Below are 21,207 nucleotides of genomic sequence, written 5' to 3' on the forward strand. Positions count from 1 at the left end.
ATTGCTCTGTATTTTGCACACGTTACATAGTTCACCATTGGAGCATGAACGCACAGACGCCTTCTCTCTCACACACATACACACACACTCTCTCTCTCTCTCTCCCTGGTGTGTGCTAGGGTGTGTACAGTGTGGTGTGCAATGGTGCGTGCTATGTATAAGCAAAGTTCGGCTCCTCCTGACAAAAAGCTGTCTTTTCTCTCACTTTCAGTTCTCATTTCCTTAGAAATTTTACATTTCATTTAAATACTATGGGGTTAGCTGCCTTTATGCCTTACTTGTGTAGTGGTTAAAAGGGGAAATCACTTTGCAGCTTCCAGCATGACAGCCAGCTTCTTATGAGCATCTTCAATCAGAAGGATGAGACATCTAATTCATACTACCTGAGAGGTAAGGACTTTTATTGTTTTCCTTTTTTATGGATATTTCAAGTAGTATTTACATTATTGCTCTTATATTTCGTTTCATTATGTGGCCAGAGTGACTTTGTTTGATCCTGTACTTGGTTGCTCCTTGCAGAGATCCTCTTTGGTGTCCCCTGGAAAGAGACTGGAATAAAGAAGTTCTGTGTGCGGAACAGGCAGAGGGTCATTACTTTTGCCATCACCATTGTCCTGAACAAGTGGGAGCCCAGGTAAGTTAGATTCTACCTCATCCCTTTCCTTTCAGCCTTAGTATGAGGGCCCTGTTATTTGTTGAGATGGGGGCAGCAGGCTTTCGAAAAATTGTCGAAGCTTGCACTAAGCAGCGCAAGGCTTGAAACAGTAAAACTGGATGATTCTGAAGACTAATGTGGTTGCTTCTAAGTTGTTTCTAGGCCCTTAGCTAGGTGATGTAGGTTATTGCTAGGTTGCTTCTAGGTTGTTGCTAGGCTTTAGCTAGGTGATGCTAGGTTGTTTCTACGTTGATTCTCAGCGCAGAGAGGTTTGAGTTAAGCCACAGACAGTCACAGGCACGACACGGATGTCCAAACACCAGAGAGTGAAACTCGCGCTGAAACCAAGTTTTCGCACCTCTCATAGATCTACGTGCACGTCATCATTAGCGTAGGCCTTCCATTGCTTCGGGGTCTTCTTGCAGTCGCCGTTGCCTTTCCCGTTACCTAGTATTCTCTTGTTGTACGTACTCGGGGTCTTTGGCTTACCGCCGTTGCTTCGCAGCCATTTGTTGGGCTAACTGTTGCTTTCTTCATTTTTAGTAGACCAGGAACTATTTGCTAAACAGCTTTGCTGTTAAAATGAATAAAAAAAATGCTACAGAAGTCAGTACTGTAGAGCTAAGCTCCATGCAGAGTAGCAAAAGCTACTGATCGTGCCAATCGAACGAAAAAAAAAAAAAGAATTAGAAGGGCTCTCGCATTGCCCGCCTCTCATAGCCTTCTGTGTTACACTAAGTGAATGAAGCTGCTCCACCATTTCCTTTTCTGCAACCCACAGCAAGTTCGTGATACTGACGACTGGCATAATCCGTAGCCTTCATGTACTGCAGGGAATTGGTCAGATGGAATATTGAATTGGGGCAGATAAGTGGCAGTGCATAGTAACCTTATACCTTATATATAAGTAGCCTTATAGAATGCCAGTACAATACACAGAAAACATAACATATACAATGCGCGCATGCGGCGTTGCCTGCGTCCAACTCACCACGAGGGCCCGTCCACCCGACCTGCGGAATCGTACGCACGGACCCTGCCGTGAGCCGGCCATCCAGGCACGCTGCTAAACCCCAAAATAGAGCCGCCGCTGTTTCCTATGCACCAGCCTAACCTCTCTCCCACCAGGCGGTGCTACTTGCACCACCGCGCCAACCTTACGCCACATGATCACGATGCCACCACACGCTTGGCGGCTGTTAAAGCTAACTGCGGCTAATCCGTGAGACGCGCATGCGCCATGAGGCAAAAACAACTTTACAGGGGGTGCCGACAGCACCCCCACAAATGATATTTTTTCATAAGGTCTTCATCCATGCACAATGCACAATTGTCTAATCGTCTTTGTTGCTGCTACTGCTGCTTACCAAACTTCGTTTGCCAGAACAATCATGGATTAAGTTATCTTTCTTACCACCGAATGCATTGGAGATGCCTGTTACTGTGAAGCTCTTAGCAATTTGGGATATTGTCATTTGGGATATACCTTGTTATTTGGAATTCATGTGGGAGGGTCAGGGAACAAACAGGTTAAGGATATCATAGTTGAAATCAAGAAGGAGATATGAATATGGGCCGGGCACGTAGCACGTCGGCAGGATAACCGGTGGTCATTAAGGGTAACTGACTAGATTCCAAGAGATGGCAAACGCGTGAGGGGGAGACAGAAAATTAGGTGGGTAGAGGAGATTAAGAAGCTTGTAAGTATAACGTGGCAGCAGAAAGCACAGGACCGGGTTAATTGGTGGAACATGGGAAAGGCCTTTGCCCTGCAGTGGGCGTAGACAGGCTGATGATGATGATTTGGAATACATCGGTTAGAATTTCTGTCAATTTTTATTCTTGGTTGGATACATTTTCCCAAAGTTTTTGACTGCCAAGTTGGGGTGCTTCTTTAACACGAGTTTATGGTACCTACTTCATTATACAGGTCATTTCATTGTAAAGGTAATACACCCTAATGCTCACAATATAGCCAAGGCATAAGGAATCCTTTGTTATACATGTAATTTCGTTGTAGTAGATGCGTTTGACTGTGCACTGCAGCTTTTGAAAAACAAAAAAAAAGAAGATTTTGTGCAGAGAAAGCACAGGTACCATTTTTAGGTTATGTAGGATCCAAAAGGCTTTCAGTGAAACCCGGAAATATGATCAGTAGCTTTAGGTACCTTTGGTGGCTTCTGAATCTGATGCAGCTCTCATTTGTACCGTGTCTTGTCCTTTTGCCCAGTCTGGTGCACTCCCTTGAAGACAAGCTGCATCAGGCATATCCAGGGCACTCACACAACTCGTCATCTAAGGACCGGGATCAGCAAGAGATCGTTCACGTTCATTTCCAGTACCAGCACACACTGGCTGAATTTGTGCCTCTGGGCACAATTTATGTCATCCTGTTTCTATACATCTACTATTCCGTCCGTAAGTACACACCACAGTCATGCTTTACTTGTACAGTAGAGAGTCGGTAAGCAGAAACCACTAAAATGGAACGACAGCATCTAAGTTGCTTGGTCTTACAAATGCAAAAAAAAAAAGAAAAGATTCGTAAATGAAAACCAAAATTTTCACAACTCTCTGTAAATGGAACCACAGAGGCAAGCTCTAAAGGATGTTTACCAAAACAGGCACAATCTGAAATAGCTCTTTGTAAAACGCATCTTCTATCCTGAAAGCCATTTCTAATGGTCAGTGACAAAGACTTCAACAGGTGAATATGTGAAAGATTTTTAATACACCATGTACAGACCTGGACAGCTTCGTGGCATGCCACTCTTGCAACATGGAGGAAATCTAAATACATAAAGTAAAATCTTCTTAAATGGAAATTGCTTAAACGAAATCGTTACTTAAACAGAACAACTGCTTCTAATGTATAGTTGGTTTTGTATTGGGGGTGCTGCACACCTGTGCATATCTCTTTGTAAACAAGTCTCCTGTAAAATCGAATGCACATTATCCTAGTCCCATCAGGTTCATTTAATGAGATTCTACTGTACAGAGAAGCGAAATTTTTTAGGTATTACAGTGCACTTTTGACTCAGCGTGTGCAATTGTATGTTGTTCAACGATCAGTTAGAGCAAGAAGAGCTATGTTGTTTTAATAGTTCATCATCAGATTCTCAAAACCGAAACCAGCAAAGTTGAACCATTCTCGTCAACTGTGCCCCATACTACAGGACAGACTAGCTGCTATACCCACTTATTTGTGCATATGTAACGATGTTAAGAGGGTACAGGACAGACAGTGGTAGACCTTTACACATCTGTCCCAGTAAGCAGAACTTCTGATGACTTTAACATTACTTTGCTTGTCCCTTGATGTTCCATTTAACAAGACATTCTCTCTCTAAGGTTATGAGTAATGAATTTCTTTTCCTCCCCTTTTCCTTTTCGACAGAGTTCTTTACAAATACATTTTTAATTTGCTTTATAATTTAATGTTTGTTGCATCTCAGATAGAGTAGACTGATCTGCTTTGAATGAGTTTAGCTTCCTAGATGGTACATTTAACTTATTTGTAGAGTCCTCAAACATTTGGAAATTTGGAAGTGATGCTGTTTTTAAATAAAATTATTGGTTACCTCAAGAGGTATGCATGAAATAGCACAAATTTATAACTCCTCACTGAAATTTGGCTTTCACTTAAACTACCATGAAATATCTGTAGACCTACCTAAGGTGTACAATTTCCTTGTAATATGACATCTGTGTGCAAATTTTCTGAGTGTCTGACAAGACACCAAATAACACAATGCTGCTTTTCTTCACCCTGTTTCAGCTTTTCGGTGCAGTCTTTTTTTTTTTTAGTGTGAATGTAAAAGTGTATTTTTTCCTTTTGTTCTTTTTGTTGTGTAGGCAAAATAGAGCTGGTGAAGTCCAAGTGGGCGATATCTGTGAGTGCAGTTCTCACTGTGGTTATGTCACTATTTATGTCTGTTGGACTCTGCCTTTGGTTTGGCCTGAACCCTACGTTGAATGGAAGGTAAGTATGTCTCGCCATGTTGTCATGTTATTGCATTGCCATTGCAAAAAGCTTAGGTGAAATTTAGCAGTTCAAAATTTTACTTCTGCAATTATGTGTGGACTAGGTGAGCTTGAGCCAACCACCAATTAACTCTCTGAAAACAAGGCCACATTGGTTGTGCAGCTACTCCAAAAGTAGATAAAATTAAGCAGAATATTGCATCAGAGAAACTAGAAAAACCTACAGTTTTTTTTTCAAGTACAAGTTGCACTGTTGGTGTTGTTTCATATTTTTATTCATGTTGAAGACATTGGAGAAATCAATGAAAAATTGATCATCATTGATTGCAACTTGCTTCCTTGCACTGTGCTGGGGTGGTGATAGGTTTTGAACTGCCCTGCTTAAGGATTTACAGGAGCGTCAAAACTTCATTTTCAACTGTGCACATCTAATAGACTTGTGAAATGCAAGTTTGTGCTTTGAATTATTGTATATTCTTTTCAAAAAAAAAAAAAAAAAAAAAAAACCCTTCAATGGCACTGCTAAGTTGAAAAACACTGAAACAAGTGAATAGTAATGGTGCTCATATCATAACCATGTTACTTTATGACATGTTTTCAATTTCTCTCATTTCTTTCGCACTTTCTTTTATCGGTTGAGTTTTTGTAAATTCAGTATGATTATAGCACTTTATCTGCATGTTCTTGGTTACAAACAGCCTTTCCTAGCCTTTCATAATATGTACTGCGTTCACATGGGCTATATATGTATGTACTATGCAGTTGCGGATGTATTAAGGAATTACTAAAATTTTCCTCGTAGCTTCTTTTAGTGATATGTCACATTGCTTAAGGTCATAGTGCATTAACTAATACCTTTTTCTTTGACAGCCCTCTTGTATCACCACGGTCATCCTGCCTCCCCAGTGAGATCCTGCCGTACTTAGTCGTTGTCATTGGCCTGGAGAATATGTTGGTGCTAACCAAGTCGGTAGTGTCAACTCCAGTGCACGTTGGTGCCAAAGTTCGCCTTGCTCAAGGTGAGTTGACATTGATTATTGGACAGTGACCATGCTTAAAAATTCACCCTGTCTTACACTACACGAAAAAAAATTTGCTGCATCAGCTATGAATGCAAATGCTTATTTATTCCTGATTGGAAGGTGAGACAGTGCTGATTGCGAGACATGCTACTGAAAAAAATCTCGGGACACTCTTCATAATTGGATGACAGAGTGCTCTCTGTATTATGTACTTTGAGGGGATTCAGGTATAGTACAGTAGAGAACCTTGTTCATATGTTAAATAAGTGCGAAAAAGAGCACGCGATCTGGGAAAATGTACTATACTATCTCTGCTTACTAAAAATGATGCTGTTTCACCTAAAAGGTGATGCACTCTTACAGGTATTGGACTATGCACAAATGAAGGCTTGTACTTTCACTGACAATATAAATTGTACTTATCATCCGCTTACAAACCAGTGTCGGGTAATAATGTGCTGGAATACACACAGGGACAAAGTTCACTCTATGACCGTGAGCGCTTGCCATAAGAAAGCCGGCATGATGAGGGCTGGGAGAGTGAAGTATGCTTGCTTGTACCAAGCAAACGTTCCACACTTCTCCTCACATAAAAATTTCAGCTGTTATTCTGCTTTTGCTAACTCTCCCATTCTCAATTTAGGCCTTAGCAAGGAAGGCTGGTCCATAACCAAGAACTTGCTCACCGAATTGCTCCTGCTGACCTTTGCTTTCCTGACCTTTGTTCCAGCGATTCAGGTATGCATCCTTCCTGTTTCACTTTATCTTGTTCTAGTTTTTATATTGAGTTTTGTCTTGGAATTAATGTAGTCTGTTAGATATTACAATAATAGGCTTGTCTGTTGGCAACATTATTCACTTGAAGAGGTCCTAAACAGACATTAGCGGTGTACAATAATAATATCTGGGGTTTAACGTCCCAAATTAGCGGTGTACAGGCAACAGGAACTTGAAGCATTAGTATTTTTTATGTTCTACAGAGGAACTACCTCACTTGGATGTCAATTAAACTGCCAATTTTAGCCTCCCTTCATGAATATCTTGAGTGTGATACCCTGTTCTGAACAGATCTGTTGTGTGCAGTACACTGAAGCATAATGATTACAGCACATTTCTGTTTTAGGGGCGAAGCACCTTAGGGTCGAGGCTTGTCCGCTGTTGTTTCTTGTCCACGCTCATGGCACAGCACCGTGTAAAATCGAAACATCAAGTTTAACAGTAGACTAATATCAATCATAATTCCGACAAAACAATATAAAGCACCTACAAGCACAAACCCTTTATACTAGTCGGCGACTTCAACGTACACATTATGGACCTTACGACCTAGCTTTGTCGTTGACTCTTTATGTCACTCAATTTGCATTTTATGGGGTAACGTTCAGGTAACGTACGGTTACTCACCCATATGATACCCAGAGCTTCGTCCACTCGTCATGATTCACTTCGTGGAGATGCGTGAATTTTTTTTTTTCAATTACATTTAATTTTTTTAACCGCACGTGAGCAATTGCACATGGGACCGAACATGCTGCAGTGCATGCAACGGGCCATGAAATTGTAAAAGCCAGCAAGATATTGTTGGTCTTGCACAACATCATTGACAGACAGAGCAGAGGAGCAACAGACTCCGAGCAAGCATTTTTTCAATCTCCTTTTCCAGAAGCATGAGCGTTTGGCCTGGTTGGTTTGTGATTTGCGTAGAAACAGTGCAGAGAGGTTGGACATAAGAAAGAGGCATTCAGCAGCGCTAACGACTGAACACTACTGCATATCCCTTTCTCATGTCTTTTAACCTTACACTGTTTCTTGTCAGGTTGTATCTCCTTTTCCACGCAATTTTGGGATGGGGAATGCGTGTAGCAAGACCCCTTGCAAGAAACAACATTCTGCTTCAGTTTCTTTTTTCAGCATATTTACAAGATAGCATTGTTAGCATGTCTGCAATTCAGTATGTGATTGGGTTAAACGGAGTCGGCGTGTATGAATGATAGCATGCCGAGTGTTGTGTTTGGGAAACTATAGACTAGCACCCTTATTCTTGGTTGCACATTATTTTGGTTTATCTTTCAGGAATTCTGCATGTTTGCAGTCGTCGGTCTGTTGTCGGACTTTTTTCTTCAGATGGTCTTCTTTGCTACTGTGCTGTCAATCGACATCCAACGTAAAGAGGTAAGGTCTCGCCCAAAATTTGCTCATACTGAATATGTCAGTCCTTTCTTTATAACTTAGATTTCTACCGCATCATTCTTTCATAAGTAATGATCTTATGTCACATTCGAAAGCTAGGAACGTAGAGATAATAAAATATGGATCTAGCATGTGTGAGAAGGAAGCAAAAATGATTTTGAAGTAATTATGAATCACCTGTTTTTCTCCTTGTAGAAGTCTGATTTGAAAAAGGGGAAGTCGGAAGCCTCAAATTCGTGGACGGATGATGATAAAAACATCACAAACAATGATAGCAGGAGCTCTGTTGGTGTACTGTACAGATCTCGGTAAGTTCAAAGTTTGTGTTTTTGATAACGGATGGTGTTACCCCATAATCTCTCTTAATTGGTCAGATGGCTTGTACTGTCTGTATGTACTCATCTGTAACAGCAAAGTGTGGGGCAGCTATGAAAATTAGAAGTGCCTCAAGAGGCTGTTGCATGAGCGATAAGAATCTGCTACAACTTGAACTCACTTATTTGTTTGTACAGTCGACGACCGATAATTCGGACTCCACGGGGAACATACATAAGTCCGAATTATCGAATGTCCGAAAAAACGAATGCGTCAGAAAAAAAAATACTTTTATTGACACTTCAGGGTCCCGGTGGCCGAAAAAAGTTGTCAATGCGTTGCTGCCCGCACTTCCGCTTACGTGAAACCAAGTCCGCCTGTATCTCCGCCAGTTTGATGTGATCGCTGTACGATGACGAACTGGTTTCGTTCGTGAAGGCAACGCGTCTGTGCCGTGCACTTAGCGGTCACACATAGAGGCAGCATGAATGGCGGCGCGGCGCGTTTGGGTTCTCGCCTATTAAATGCGTGCACTACGCATGCAACTGCACCAGGCCACATGCACTATCGAGCAGTTGACTGAAGATGCTTATCGTAAGGCTTGTCAGCGATTGAGCCGTACTGGCGCGTTTGCCACTTGCCGCCATCACGCCTCCGTGCATTTCCACTGCTTATCCGTAAAGACATCGCCGCACGGCGCCGTGACAGCGGCCCCTTTGAATTTCCGGTCCGCTTCACCCCATAACACTTCGGCATCGCGACAAAGCTGACTTTCGGACTCTGCTACTGTCGCAAACAGGTCGACTCGCGAAAGCGCTGGTTCGAACCTACGAGATGATAGACGCAGCAGAGGTGGGGGCTTCAATTATTGCCTTTCGGACCTGCAATTTGGGCAGAAAGTCCGAAAAATCGGATGCCGAAGAGTTTTAGCGTCCGAAATTTCCAACGTTCTTGACCATTGACGTCGCAGCAAAACGGTAAGTTGGGCCAGTTGGTTGGGATTCATTTTTTCACTCGGGAACAGCGCAACACACGAGGACAAAAGAGAAGGAAACGGACAACACGGCGCTGACATCAGCGCCGTGTTGTCCGTTTCCTTCTCTTTTGTCCTCGTGTGTTGCGCTGTTCCCAAGTGAAAAAATGAATCCATTGACGTCTATGGGGCTGGTGACGGTGCCGCGAAAGCGTCCGAATTTTCTAGCATGTCCGGAAAATCGGGCGTCCGAAAAATCGGCAGTTAACTATCTGCCGCGTTTCGTTGCCGTCGGCGCGGCCTTTGGCGCTGCCTGTGAGGGCACCGTTGGCGCCATTTAACTCAGATCTTTTGAGACAGCAGAGCGTAAATAAAGCAAGTCTCAAGACAAAAAAGAACGCGCACGCAGAACGCTTTACCGCAGACACATTCGACAGAATGGCGGCGATAGCAGCGCAGCGTGGGGATACAGGAACCGGAATGTAGGATGTTCGTGATGTCAATACGATTTCCCACAGTTGACCAGTGCCTCCAAGATCGGCATTTCCAATCACAAATCTGAGACATAAAGTAGCGATAGAAATAGAGTCTCATAGATCACTAATTAGCTTTTGGTTTGATCTCTGAGGCCATACTTTGTATGGTACGGGTGCCAGAGGAGATAATGGCTGGCGATTCGGCGTGCGCGACAGTCTCGGACAGGGTCCGGATTATCGAATGTAGATCTCGCAGCTGTCCGAAATATCCGTCGTCTTTACAGATTACTTCTATGGGATCATCGGCGGTGCCAAGCGACTGTCCGAATTACCGAGCATGTCCGAATTATCGGTGTCCGAGTTATCGGTCGGCGACTGTACATGTATTTATGTCTCAGTTTGAAAAAAAAGCCTTCTTTTTACTAAACCTCTGCCAGTGCATGAACATTTGTCATCTTATGAGGTGAATAAGTAAAATTGCTCTCTGCTATATAACATAACATTCATGAGAACTAACAGACAGTTAAGCTAAGGAAAGTATAGGGGATGTTATTTGTAGTAATTGTGATATAAATGAGAAGAAATTAAAGTGGACAAAAAGATAACTTGCCGCCGGCAGGTACCGAACCTGCAACCTTCGAATAATGTGTCCGATGCTCTACCTAGAGCATTGGGCGCGTTATTTGAAGGTTACAGGTTTGGTCCCTGCCAGTGGCAAGTTATCTCTATGTCTACTTTAATTTCTTCTCATTTATATCACAATTACTACAAATAACACCCCCTATACTTTCCTTGGCTTGACTGTCTGTTAGTTCTCATGAATGTTGTGTCTAACAAAGAAAAACGAACCTTTAAAATTCCCCTTCTTTCATTCATAAGATGTAAGAAGTAATTAGAGAAGTAATTAGAAGTATAAGAAGTAATTAGATTACTATTGATGTTAAGTTTCAATGGCTAAAGTGTAAACAGAGAAACAAAAAAAAAGATCAATGAAATTTTAATCACTGCAGGAAGTTTGCCTAAACAGAAGACCCTCGTTTGTCATTTGCAATAAACCATGGTTTTTAAAGCACAGTTTGTCAATCAATTCTTTACATTTGCTTCCATTTCCTGTTGCAGGCGTTCCGATGGCATTCCTGTGATGCCGTATGGTGCGGGCCGAGCCATGTCTAGGGTGTTTGCCACGCCCACATCTCCGATATTGAAGCTGCCGAAACGGCTTCGTTTGGTCTACTTCTGGGCTCGCATGCGCCTCATTCAGAGAGGACTCATGGCAAGTTAAAAATTTTTACGTCGTTTATGAACAGCCAATCTTGTCTTCGACTCTTCACAACATTTGGCAACACTCTAGTGAACACTGTCACTTGTTGGAGTCACTTGAATGTTGTATGTATGTGACTGAGCTTGCAACAACAGGCTTCCTGCATCTCTTTCATTTCCTATATAAATTGCAGATTGTGCAGGTAAACAGCACAGAAAACTGACGAAGATGAGAGGTGCGAAGAAGGCACATGCAGCGCTGTCTTCTTTGTACCTCTCTTTGTCTTCGTTGGTTTTCTACATTGTTCCCCTGTAGTACGATGACTAACCAACAAGCCCACCTGGACGCGTTGCAGATTCTAGGTCGTCTTTCAGAAACTGGTAGATACAGCTGCTTTTCAACATTTAACCCCTGGAGGGTTGATTTCTTTTGCCAAATGCGACACGCTAGGGTCGATTTTTTAAATTGCTGATTTAAATTTATCAGTTGAATCTATTCCAGAAAAAAATTGTACTTTTTTTAGGGTGACCTTAAAGTGACAAAAATATTGTTTGTGTTGTTACATACACATGTTTTATTCATGAGCAACACCAAGATAAATTCTAAAAAAGAATCTCTACTACTGTTAAAAAATTATGCGTTGCAATAAATGTCTGTGTAGTTCACAGACGTACAAAAATAAGTGCACGAAGTAGTGTGTCAAGTAGAAACACGGGGGGAAAGGCCACTTTTTATCCAGTTAGCATAGTCTCGCAACGCACACTTTTGAGATGTCGCTCGTTCATCAACATCTGAGTCTTAAATCGTAAGTATTACGGGCTGATATTTACTGAATCAAATTCTGATTCGGCTGTTGAGCGGTGATTCGGAGGAATTGCCACTAGACTCACTTTCAGCAGAGAAACCGGCGCACACTTCCATAGCACAAGCAAACTGCACGGGTGAGCGCACTGAAGAAAACTGTGTAGTTGTGAGCACATTTGGAAAGCAAAAACAAGTCCTAAACCTACAATTATCATTCGTCTTATCGCCAACAAGACAGAAGCGGTTTTTGTCAGTCCTCGAAACAGGAAGCGCAACCACAGTGGCATCGTTTGTGTCAGTCAGCGCCTGCACAGAAACAGGCATAATCGCATACCAGAGAGCAATAAACGAGCAAGTAACAAATCAGTCACCTTTTGAAAGATTCTAAACCAGATAGCTATCAGTTTTGCGGCCGCAACAAGGGGGAACCGGCCGAAGGATGAAACCGAAACTAGCCGGCGCACCACTGTAGTAAAGCATAAGAAAGAAACGGAGAGACATCGGCGCAAGGAAAAAAATTTAGCGTATTCCCGCAGTGTGGCAGCACATGCCAAGCAAGAGAAATGATCGAAAAGGGCACGCATTTTTAACACAAGTGATGATGTACACATACCCCCACCCCCAAAAGTTTGCAGAACGTGAAATTTTCTGAGAAAGCTATATTACCACTTTGTCCGAGAACATGAGCCCCCAGATATATGTTCCAACCTGTAATAGTACCTGCGACCTATGCATCACCTGCTAGGTTAGAAGCGCCATGCACTAACAGAGCAGAAATTCACATTTTCAGTGGAGCCCATGTTCCGTAAACTTTGGTGGGCGGGTGTATGCTTTTGACCGTCTTGCGGCGGTTAGCGGATACCGTTCATGCACGTCTTTGACCCTCTGCCTCATATGCACTGAAGCTTACACAACACTGGCCCCTCTTTTTTTCTACTTCTTTACTTAATTTTCATTACTTGTTTTTGTTTTCGTTCAGCTGGGCCTTGTTGTCTGGGTCGTGGTGCTTATCCAAAGCATGGGAATCTTCACGAAGCTCACCGACAACACAACCAACTTAGGCCCCAACATCGCTGACTCAGGTTGGTCTTCATTTTTTGAAGATGTAGTTGTGAAAATGCTTGTTTACCAAGATTTAGTGTGAACGCGATGAGAAACAGCAGGTCAATTAAGGTTAGTTTGGAGCCCTTGGCTGCAGTAACTCTCACAGCTGCTGCTGCTGCTGCAGCTGTATTGCTTTCAGTTTGTTGAACTGAATCAGTGACTGAATGGATCAAAATATTTCGGTGCAGTGCACCCTTTCATACAGATGCTTACTGGCCACAATAACTCCGAGGAAGCCTTGGAGGAAGCTCTGACATCGCAGTCATCATCATCAAAGGAGCCCCTGCCCAGCCACCATGAGAATGCCAACCTGCACCATACTAACGCACGGCTCTGGGAAGAACTTCCAACAAAGCACTGGACCACCCTGTTCGGCTACTACAACATTTCTGTAGCTGGCAGGTAGGTGACCTGAGAGTGAGCTGCAAAGAGGTGCATGGGAAGCTCAAAGCAGTACATTTATGGCAGTCGATTTGTGAGCACTTGCTGTGCAATCAATGAAGCATAGTGCCTTGCAGAAGTGACTGTGGGCATGTAATGCCAAACTTTAAAGGGACACTAAAGTAAATCAGTGAATCATTTTATACCGATGAGGTATTTATTTGGAAGCTCTACTGTTATATCGCCCTACTAGGCCTATTAATGAAAAAGAAAATGACAGCCAAAGTTACTTTCTTAATTGTCGCGCCAAAATCTTTGCACATGAATGTCGGCGTGACATCACAGATTTCAGTGTTTTTCTATATCTTGCCCACAGTGGCCCAAAAATTGCTTAAACTTGATACAGCAAGCCTCTGGTTCCCTCATAAACAATGTACTTCATTTTTACTAATTAAGAACTGTGTAGGCCCTAGTAGACGTCAAAGTACATAACAGCGAATTGGTGTTGGAACTTCAAAATGGCGGCGCTACCTGAATATTTCTTTCCTGCATTTTCTCGCTTACTAAACATCTTCTCACTGTGGGAGTTGAGCTTTTGGTATTGTGAAAATGTAATTTACAAATGCATGAAAAATCGTTTTTCTGTTTAGTATCTCCTTAAAAATTGAAGCTTTTATTGGGCAGAGTATGCCTGCAACCAATAAGTATAACTCTGCAGTGAAGGCAGGATTATTTCTGGATCAAATGGTGCATTTAAGTCTGCGAGGAATTTAGATTTTAGGAGCCATTATTGTGCACTGTGAAAGTTTGAGAATGTGCTGCATGCATTTTGTACTCATGATATACTCATGAAGTCAACTTAAGCGGACTCGAAATGGACTGCCATAATATTTCTTCAGTGCACTTTAGTCTTGTGCATTGAAAAAGAAAAGAGAGGGAGAGAACAAACCTTAAAGCCTCTATGGGAAGGAATCATTTGTACATCCAGGTTGTTCTTTAAAGCTGTGGCTTGAAAATGTTTGTGCACTGAAATGTGAGGCAGAGCTAATATAAATGTACCTTTTAGTATAGCTCGGCATCATGGTCAGCTGTACAGCACTATTTTGAAGGTTCCTGAGCCTACTGAAAAGGTGTGAAAATTGTGATTGACTGCTCGTTGGGTAAAGCCTGACGGCGTAGTTTCCTACAGTATCCATTTACAACAGTTGCTTTGGGCACATGAAATTCTGCACGAAATTGTGCACCGGGAGAGTTCCCTAACCATTTTTGCACTGCACTGAAGGCCAGTGTGCATTGGTGGGCTTGGCACCAAATGTCAGTCAAAGAGTCAGGATCCTGGATCCTTGCTTTAAAGTGTAATTACAAGTGATCACAAAAAGCCACCTTGAGGAAACTTCATTCAGATATGTAACAGGCTATTTGTGTAGTTTATTAAAACAGTAATTCGCATTTTTTTTCTTGCTTTTCGTTCTACTGGCTCGGAGTTAGCAGTTGGCTAGAGTTAAAGGATACAGCTGTGTAAAATGAATGTGGGGTGCTGCAAGCCCTCTGTAGTGTTGCCTGTATGAGAGCTGTTTCTAAAAATGGCTAGCAAGCAATATTCTGAAACCCATGTTGTGAGAGCTCTTTTTATACAGCTTCTTCGGTGCATCATTTTCTCAGATAGGCATATATACATCTGGAACATATACTAAATACTCTGAAGTTGCACTTGCTCTACATTTTCGCGAATGTTACAGCTAATCTTTGTGCTGAATCTCTTTTGTCCAGATACATAAGCATTCTACCACCCATCTTCCTGTCTGTGCCAGTACCGGCCAGTAAGGCTGTTGAAATGCGACATGCGGATGACCACAAGACTGTCTTCCATACTAACTGGCGCATCATCCCCAACATTGATGCTGAGCAAGGTTGGAATTGCTTATCATTAGTCTGGCTGATGTGTGAAACCTGAATCTATGCAAACTAGCAATGAGAATTAATTATTAAGTCTTGTTTGACTGGAAAAAATTCTAAGGACTCGGGGTAGGAAATCTCCGGAAGGGGCTAATTTTTTCTTTATGCAGTTCATGCAACAAGCTGCATGTGTGTGCTAGTTATAGTCTCCAACCTAATTTATAGCACATAACATCCTTCTTTGCAGGCAATAGAAAGTATCTTTGTTTGGTTTTGTCCATAACGTGGGTGTATGCCAATGAATATGTGAATGAAGAATGGCTTGCAGGAAGTCTTTTTTTTTATTGTAGTCAAGACTCGTTTTTTGTATTTGCTCTTCAGGGCATGAATATATCTTCAATGTTGTGTTTTAAGGGCTAAAATATTAGGCTAAGGGGAGGCAACAGAAAATATTACCTCAATACCTTGTCATAATTTGTTCGTGATATAGAAATATTGAAAGTGAGGTTCTAGTGTTGGTGCTTCTTAAAAGTATATGAACGTGTACCAAGTCTCATTATGTGCTGCAGTGAATAAAGCAAGGTCTGTCTTTAATGTACGTAAGCGGCTGTTGTCACATTATCAGTGGACACTATTTTACTCATATTGATGCTAGTATTGATGCTTTATTAACGGGGTAATGTTGCTGAATCGATGTTCCAGTATTTATTTGGCATTAATGCCACTTTTCTCCATTCTGGCTCCTCCCACAATTTCTTGCCTGCAGAAAATGCTGTCAACGGCCTGATGCATCCGGCAAGCCGTGCCGAAGCTACACTGGTTTTGGCCCTGTCCATTCCAACTGTTCTCTTCATCGTGTACCTGTTTGTGACCCTGTACCGATGCATGTGCTCACGCAACTATGCCGAGTGGAGATCCAGTTGGTCTAACCTGTACCAGTCCCGAGACCCTGACACATTTCTCGTCATGGATACTTACCCCATCGAACTGCAGGGACATAGCCAGGTAGCGCTACGTTGTTATCGCTTGATACAGTAAATCCCCATAAGAATCAAGTCACTTTATTCATATTGCTTTTATCAAAGTGTGGCATGGCCCCTACCTAAGTGTGTGCATTTGGATTGGATGATTTGAGCCCATGGGCCGTGGGCTCCACTTAGGTCGAAGAATGAGCTAGCAAAACTTTGGATTTAGAGGTGTCCGAAAAGCAGTCTGCCGCTTGTTAACTGGCAGTCTGCTTTTTGCTGCACGAAAAACAAATGAGCTTCAAGATGATGAGCATTACATTGCAGGGTATGAAGGAAAGAAGGTGACATTTAAGGGCTCATTTTTCTTTGTTAGACACAATATTAATGAGAACTAACTGACAATAATGCCAAAGAAAGTACAGTAGACTCCCGTTAAGATTAACTCGAAGGGACCGCGGTCATCTGTTCGTCTTATCAGGAGTTCGGCTTATCAGAAGTGCCCCCAAAAAGAGACATGCTAACATGCCAAGTGCATCCAAATATGCTACTTGAAAACACTGAATGGAGTAGACTTAAATGGGGGGGCAAAAAGACAAGAAAAAGCATTTATTTGGCTCATCTAGATAAAGACTATGCCTTCAAGCAGAGTATTTACACGAATCTTACGAGCACCAGATTTCGCGTGTTCAAAAATAAAAATGCTTGTGAAGATATTTGCTACCACATTTTAATGATAAAACTGTAACAAGCTCCTATGTTGACGATTAGAAAAAAATTAAGAGACAAGCGCAATTTTCCTTCAAAGAATGTAAAATTTATTGTCCTGGCAGTTTGTTTTCTTCTGTGAGCCTGTTTTGCTGGCTCTAAGATCACTTCTGGATATGCCTCGGTCGCGTGCTGTTGCCTTGACAAAGTCATTATACGCTGAGTTGCTTAAGAAAATCTGCAAGGTTTTCTTCGAGGTCCGGACATTTTCCCGTTTTCGGCCCGTAGTAACTTTTCCTGATGGATGTGCAGCTGAAGATATCCCATCGGGCTACTCACGGTCACAAGCCTCGCCACGAAAAAGACACGACGCAGCTATATTCAGTGTGCAAAATAAAAATAGCCTTCCTTTGTCGTGCGCTTCCATAATCAAAATGGCTCATCAGAATTTGCACTTCACTGGGAACAGATGGAACGCGCACAGGTCCCACGCGAACCAACGCGAATTGACCACAAAATACATGTGCTCGGCCGCCATTGTGTGATGGCGATGACAATGCACTTGACTTCTCTGACGGGAGTCGTACTCGATTGTAATGCACAGACCATTTTTGTTCCTGTCGTGGCTTTTTTTTTTTTCCCCCACTCCCCTTGCGTTAGCCCCTCTGACCATGGCGGAGGGGCCCCAAGCTCTTGTGTTGTTCTGTTCTCCTTTGTACTCCAGCTGGGAAACCGAAGAACCGAGGGCAATACAAAAGGACGCAATGGCTTGGGGGTCCAAGTTGTAAATCCCCCACTCTTTTTGTTGCTTTCTTTGCTGATAAAGCCCATACCTACCTCACCCACAGGCTGGGGGTGAAAGGGGATACAGGCTTTATCCGCTGACCGGTCTTCTTCGTTTATCTCGTGCCCTCCGCTTCACGATTTGTTTCGAGTCTTTGATCCAGGAAGCGCTTTTTTTCATCTTTTTTGCTTTTTCTTGGTCGCCTGAATGCCCCACCAAGACTGCAGTGTTCGTTTCCCAGAATCGCTAGCGTTGTTGATCACTGCGAAAGTTCGTCTTAACAGAAGAGTACAGTTGGGCGGTTCGTCTTAAGCGAATTTTTTTTTGCATTGAGTCTATGGGAAACCAAACAAATGGTCCTGTGTTGTTCGCTATAAGCGAGAATTCGTCTTGACCGAGTTCGTCTTAACGGGAGTTCACTGTATAGGGGGGGCTATTTGTAGTAATTAGGATATATATGTGAAGAAAGTAAAGTGGACGAAAAGATGACTTGCCGCCGGCAGGGACCGAACCTGCGACCTTCGAATAACGCGTCCGATGCTCTACCACTGAGCTACGGCGGTGGTCATTCTCCCGTCCACTTTATGGGGTATATGTGTGCATTTTAACCTAGGAGTGTTAGTCGGCGCCGATCGCAGCCATGGCGTCGAGTGTGGAACACTCTTTTTCTGCCTGTTGGCGTCATGTAGCACGTAATCTTTTTACGAGCCGGCAGCTGACCAATAACCCCTCGCATACTACCTGAAGGCATCAAGTCTGGTCAGCTGCCGGCTCGTGAAAAGATCACGTGCTACGTGACGCCAGCAGGCTGAAAAAGAGTGTTCCACACTCGCCGCCATGGCTGCGATCGGCGCTGACTAACACTCCTAGGTTAAAATGCACACATATACCCCATAAAGTGGACGGGAGGATGACCGCCGCCGTAACTCAGTGGTAGAGCATCGGACGTGTTATTCGAAGGTCGCAGGTTCGGTCCCTGCCTGTGGCAAGTCATCTTTTCGTCCACTTTACTTTCTTCACATATATATATCCTAATTACTACAAATAGCACCCTGGCATTATTGTCTGTTAGTTCTCATTTATATTGCAGGGTATGGTAACTCCTGCAGAGGAGCTTATTCATTTAGTGTCTCTCAGTTACACCTGTAAATGCGCAAGTGCAAACTCCAATGTGGAGCCCACATTTTTGCAGGAAATTGAGTACATCATTACTGAGGACAACACGATAGTCAGCACTGATCTTGGAGGTGACGTCAGGATCTGGGACTCCAATACTGGAGAGTGCATCAACATCCTGAATAGAAGAAGGTGAGTTTTTCAAGCTGTTTCCCCCTTATTGTATTGCCAACTTGCTTCTCCAGGAACGTTTGAGTAATTTTATAAGTTTCCTCACAATGACGAATATCAATGTTCATTTGAGTATACCTGTGTAGCTACAAAGCAAGGTCATATAGTTTTCCTAAATTTCCATGCATTCCTAGCAGAGTTGCACCCTTTCAAGTATGTCTTTGCCACACAACAGTAATCTTCAGCTTGCTTGCTTCCGTTTCCTTACTCTAATGCCTTGCGTGGTAGTTGCAAATGATGAAATGCTTGAGTGCTATCAGCGCGACTTAGCATTCTCACTAGAAAAGTAACAAGCACGGAGTCTTTATGAAAGGATATGCAAGCGAGCTCGATGGCAATTATTGTTGTGTGGCACAAAGGTGCAACCGTTTTTAAAGGGCATGTTAAGAAGTGTTTGATGGTGTAAGGAGGGTGTACTGACACTCTTTTAGCATTTACGTGCCACCACATCTGTACAACTGCAAGAATTTGCTCATTTCTTTTTGCTGCTACACACACCTATTGAAAGTTGCTAGTGATGCTCTGAGACCTTTCCAGTTGGCTGCAGATGTTGCTTTCGAACTTCTGGCAGCAAGAATTTGTTCTCATTCACTCTTGATGGCCTGTCCTTTGCAGAAGCAGATTGAGAAAACCCAAACAAGAGAGCTACACGCTGCGTGCAAGTGGCAGCTTCTCTTCAGATTCCACGTACGGTTCGTCGCCCACAGATTCCTGCGATTTCGGCCTCAGCAGCCAGGCTAGCCGAGAGCATCCACCTGAATTTTTTGTAGGACAGAGCAGCCCAGCTGGCCTCTCACCTGGTGTTGCACCCGAGGATATTCGCAGCAAGGGATACGACTTTTCAAGGTAAGAACGGCACGACGTGCTATGTATATATCTAAGTGCTGTTTGCTTGTGTGCTACCATTGTGACACATGTGCATTCACCAAGGCGTTGCTTCGGGCTAGTTGGTAATCCATAATTACGAGATTTATAGCGCGGAACTTCTACACAAGGGACAAGCGCTTGTGCTCGTCGTGTTCCTTTGTCCCTTGTGTAGAAGTTCCGCGCTATAAATCTCGTAAACATGTGCATTGTTGGGATATTATTGGCTTGGTGCAGGATCTACCTGAATATACCAGTTTCTTCACTCAGTGTAGTGTCTTACGTTGTCATCTAAGACTGTAGTCATAACTTCTCATTCAACTCAAGTGTATCATGATTGCTTTAGGTAAATCGAACAGTCTGCAATAACAAGGAAATGGATAGCTTTTCTGTTACCTGTAAGGTGCTCTCACACAGGGCAACATTGTCTGCAAACAGCGTGTTATTAGCAGTGCTGTCAATGGCCATTCAGCTACACATTCACGTAGTGTAGCATAATGCTTGTTGTTGTTTCCATCTTCCAGGGTAGTTTAGTAGCTGTAGTGTTGTGCTGCTAAGCATGAAAGCTTAGCAGCTCAACACTACAACTACTTTTAATTTTACTAAATTGTTTATGACAGGGTTATCAACAATGTAAATGTTGTACATAAGAACTGGCAGCTGAAGATAATCTCATCTACTGTTTTCGTGATTGCAGGTTTGTTACACCATACTTGCAAATGCCTTCATCACCCCGAGAAGCTGATGATCGGGAGTCAGCCATGCACCAAATAACGGAGTCACCGAGTGCCGGTGATGAATCATCTCTGGTGACGACAGGGGGAGGTGATGCACCTGGCAGGGGATCCGGTCACACTGCAGCAGCCAGCGTAGAGTTCCAGCCTATCTGGTGCATGGGCTGCTACAGCCATTGGCTCGTCGTCGGGTGCCAGAATGGCCGCATTGAGGTCAGAGCGCAGGTCTTGCCTTCTTGGATGTTGCAGATATTAGGCAGAGTTTAGCTCCTGTACACAGTGATTCCACTCCTGCGCCAAAGTGCGCCAAATTGTATTTACTGCGCCATCCTGATAATATCGACGAAATTTGCGCCAAACTGCGCCAAAGTCTCTGGTTTGGGGGCGTCTATCACCGGCAATCGCACCGCCGGCGCGTCACAACATGTGCAGCTCGATCTTGGGGCTGCCAATAAAGTCGCAATTATGGACCAAGAATTATTGCGCTGAATAAATAGCGCTCGCGCGTGCGTTCCGAGTAAGCCACGATGCCATGCACGGTGCCGACGCAGCTTCTGTTCTGCAAGTCGGCTCGACAGCAAAACGCGCTCTCCGCAGAGGCTCGTGACGTCTAGGCCTATCGGTAGCGAGAAAGTGCGACGGCGATTTATCGGCGGACGTCACCTGTTCCAGAAGCGCTGCTGATAGCTCGTTTCAAGCGTCGCACGGCACGTAAGGAAAGCAATGTTCAGTAATAACTACATG

The 21,207-nt window shown here is 43.3% G+C and overlaps 1 protein-coding gene across 1 annotated transcript in view; it reads left to right on the forward strand.

Moving 5' to 3' along the window:
* The first annotated feature begins 251 nt into the window (after positions 1-251).
* Positions 252-21,207, forward strand: part of LOC119386183 (sterol regulatory element-binding protein cleavage-activating protein-like) — a 39,354-nt gene continuing 18,398 nt past the window's right edge. The window contains exons 1-17 of the mRNA XM_049414245.1: positions 252-256; positions 314-390; positions 520-634; positions 2,886-3,073; positions 4,511-4,637; positions 5,510-5,658; positions 6,305-6,399; positions 7,735-7,833; positions 8,047-8,159; positions 10,735-10,888; positions 12,660-12,762; positions 12,973-13,186; positions 14,936-15,075; positions 15,828-16,066; positions 18,711-18,826; positions 19,481-19,711; positions 20,427-20,676. Coding sequence (XP_049270202.1) covers positions 252-256; positions 314-390; positions 520-634; positions 2,886-3,073; positions 4,511-4,637; positions 5,510-5,658; positions 6,305-6,399; positions 7,735-7,833; positions 8,047-8,159; positions 10,735-10,888; positions 12,660-12,762; positions 12,973-13,186; positions 14,936-15,075; positions 15,828-16,066; positions 18,711-18,826; positions 19,481-19,711; positions 20,427-20,676 — 2,415 coding nt within the window. The remainder of the gene's footprint in view (positions 257-313; positions 391-519; positions 635-2,885; positions 3,074-4,510; positions 4,638-5,509; positions 5,659-6,304; positions 6,400-7,734; positions 7,834-8,046; positions 8,160-10,734; positions 10,889-12,659; positions 12,763-12,972; positions 13,187-14,935; positions 15,076-15,827; positions 16,067-18,710; positions 18,827-19,480; positions 19,712-20,426; positions 20,677-21,207) is intronic.

The sequence above is a fragment of the Rhipicephalus sanguineus genome, chromosome 3 (assembly GCF_013339695.2).
Source record: "Rhipicephalus sanguineus isolate Rsan-2018 chromosome 3, BIME_Rsan_1.4, whole genome shotgun sequence".
Taxonomy (NCBI): domain Eukaryota; kingdom Metazoa; phylum Arthropoda; class Arachnida; order Ixodida; family Ixodidae; genus Rhipicephalus; species Rhipicephalus sanguineus.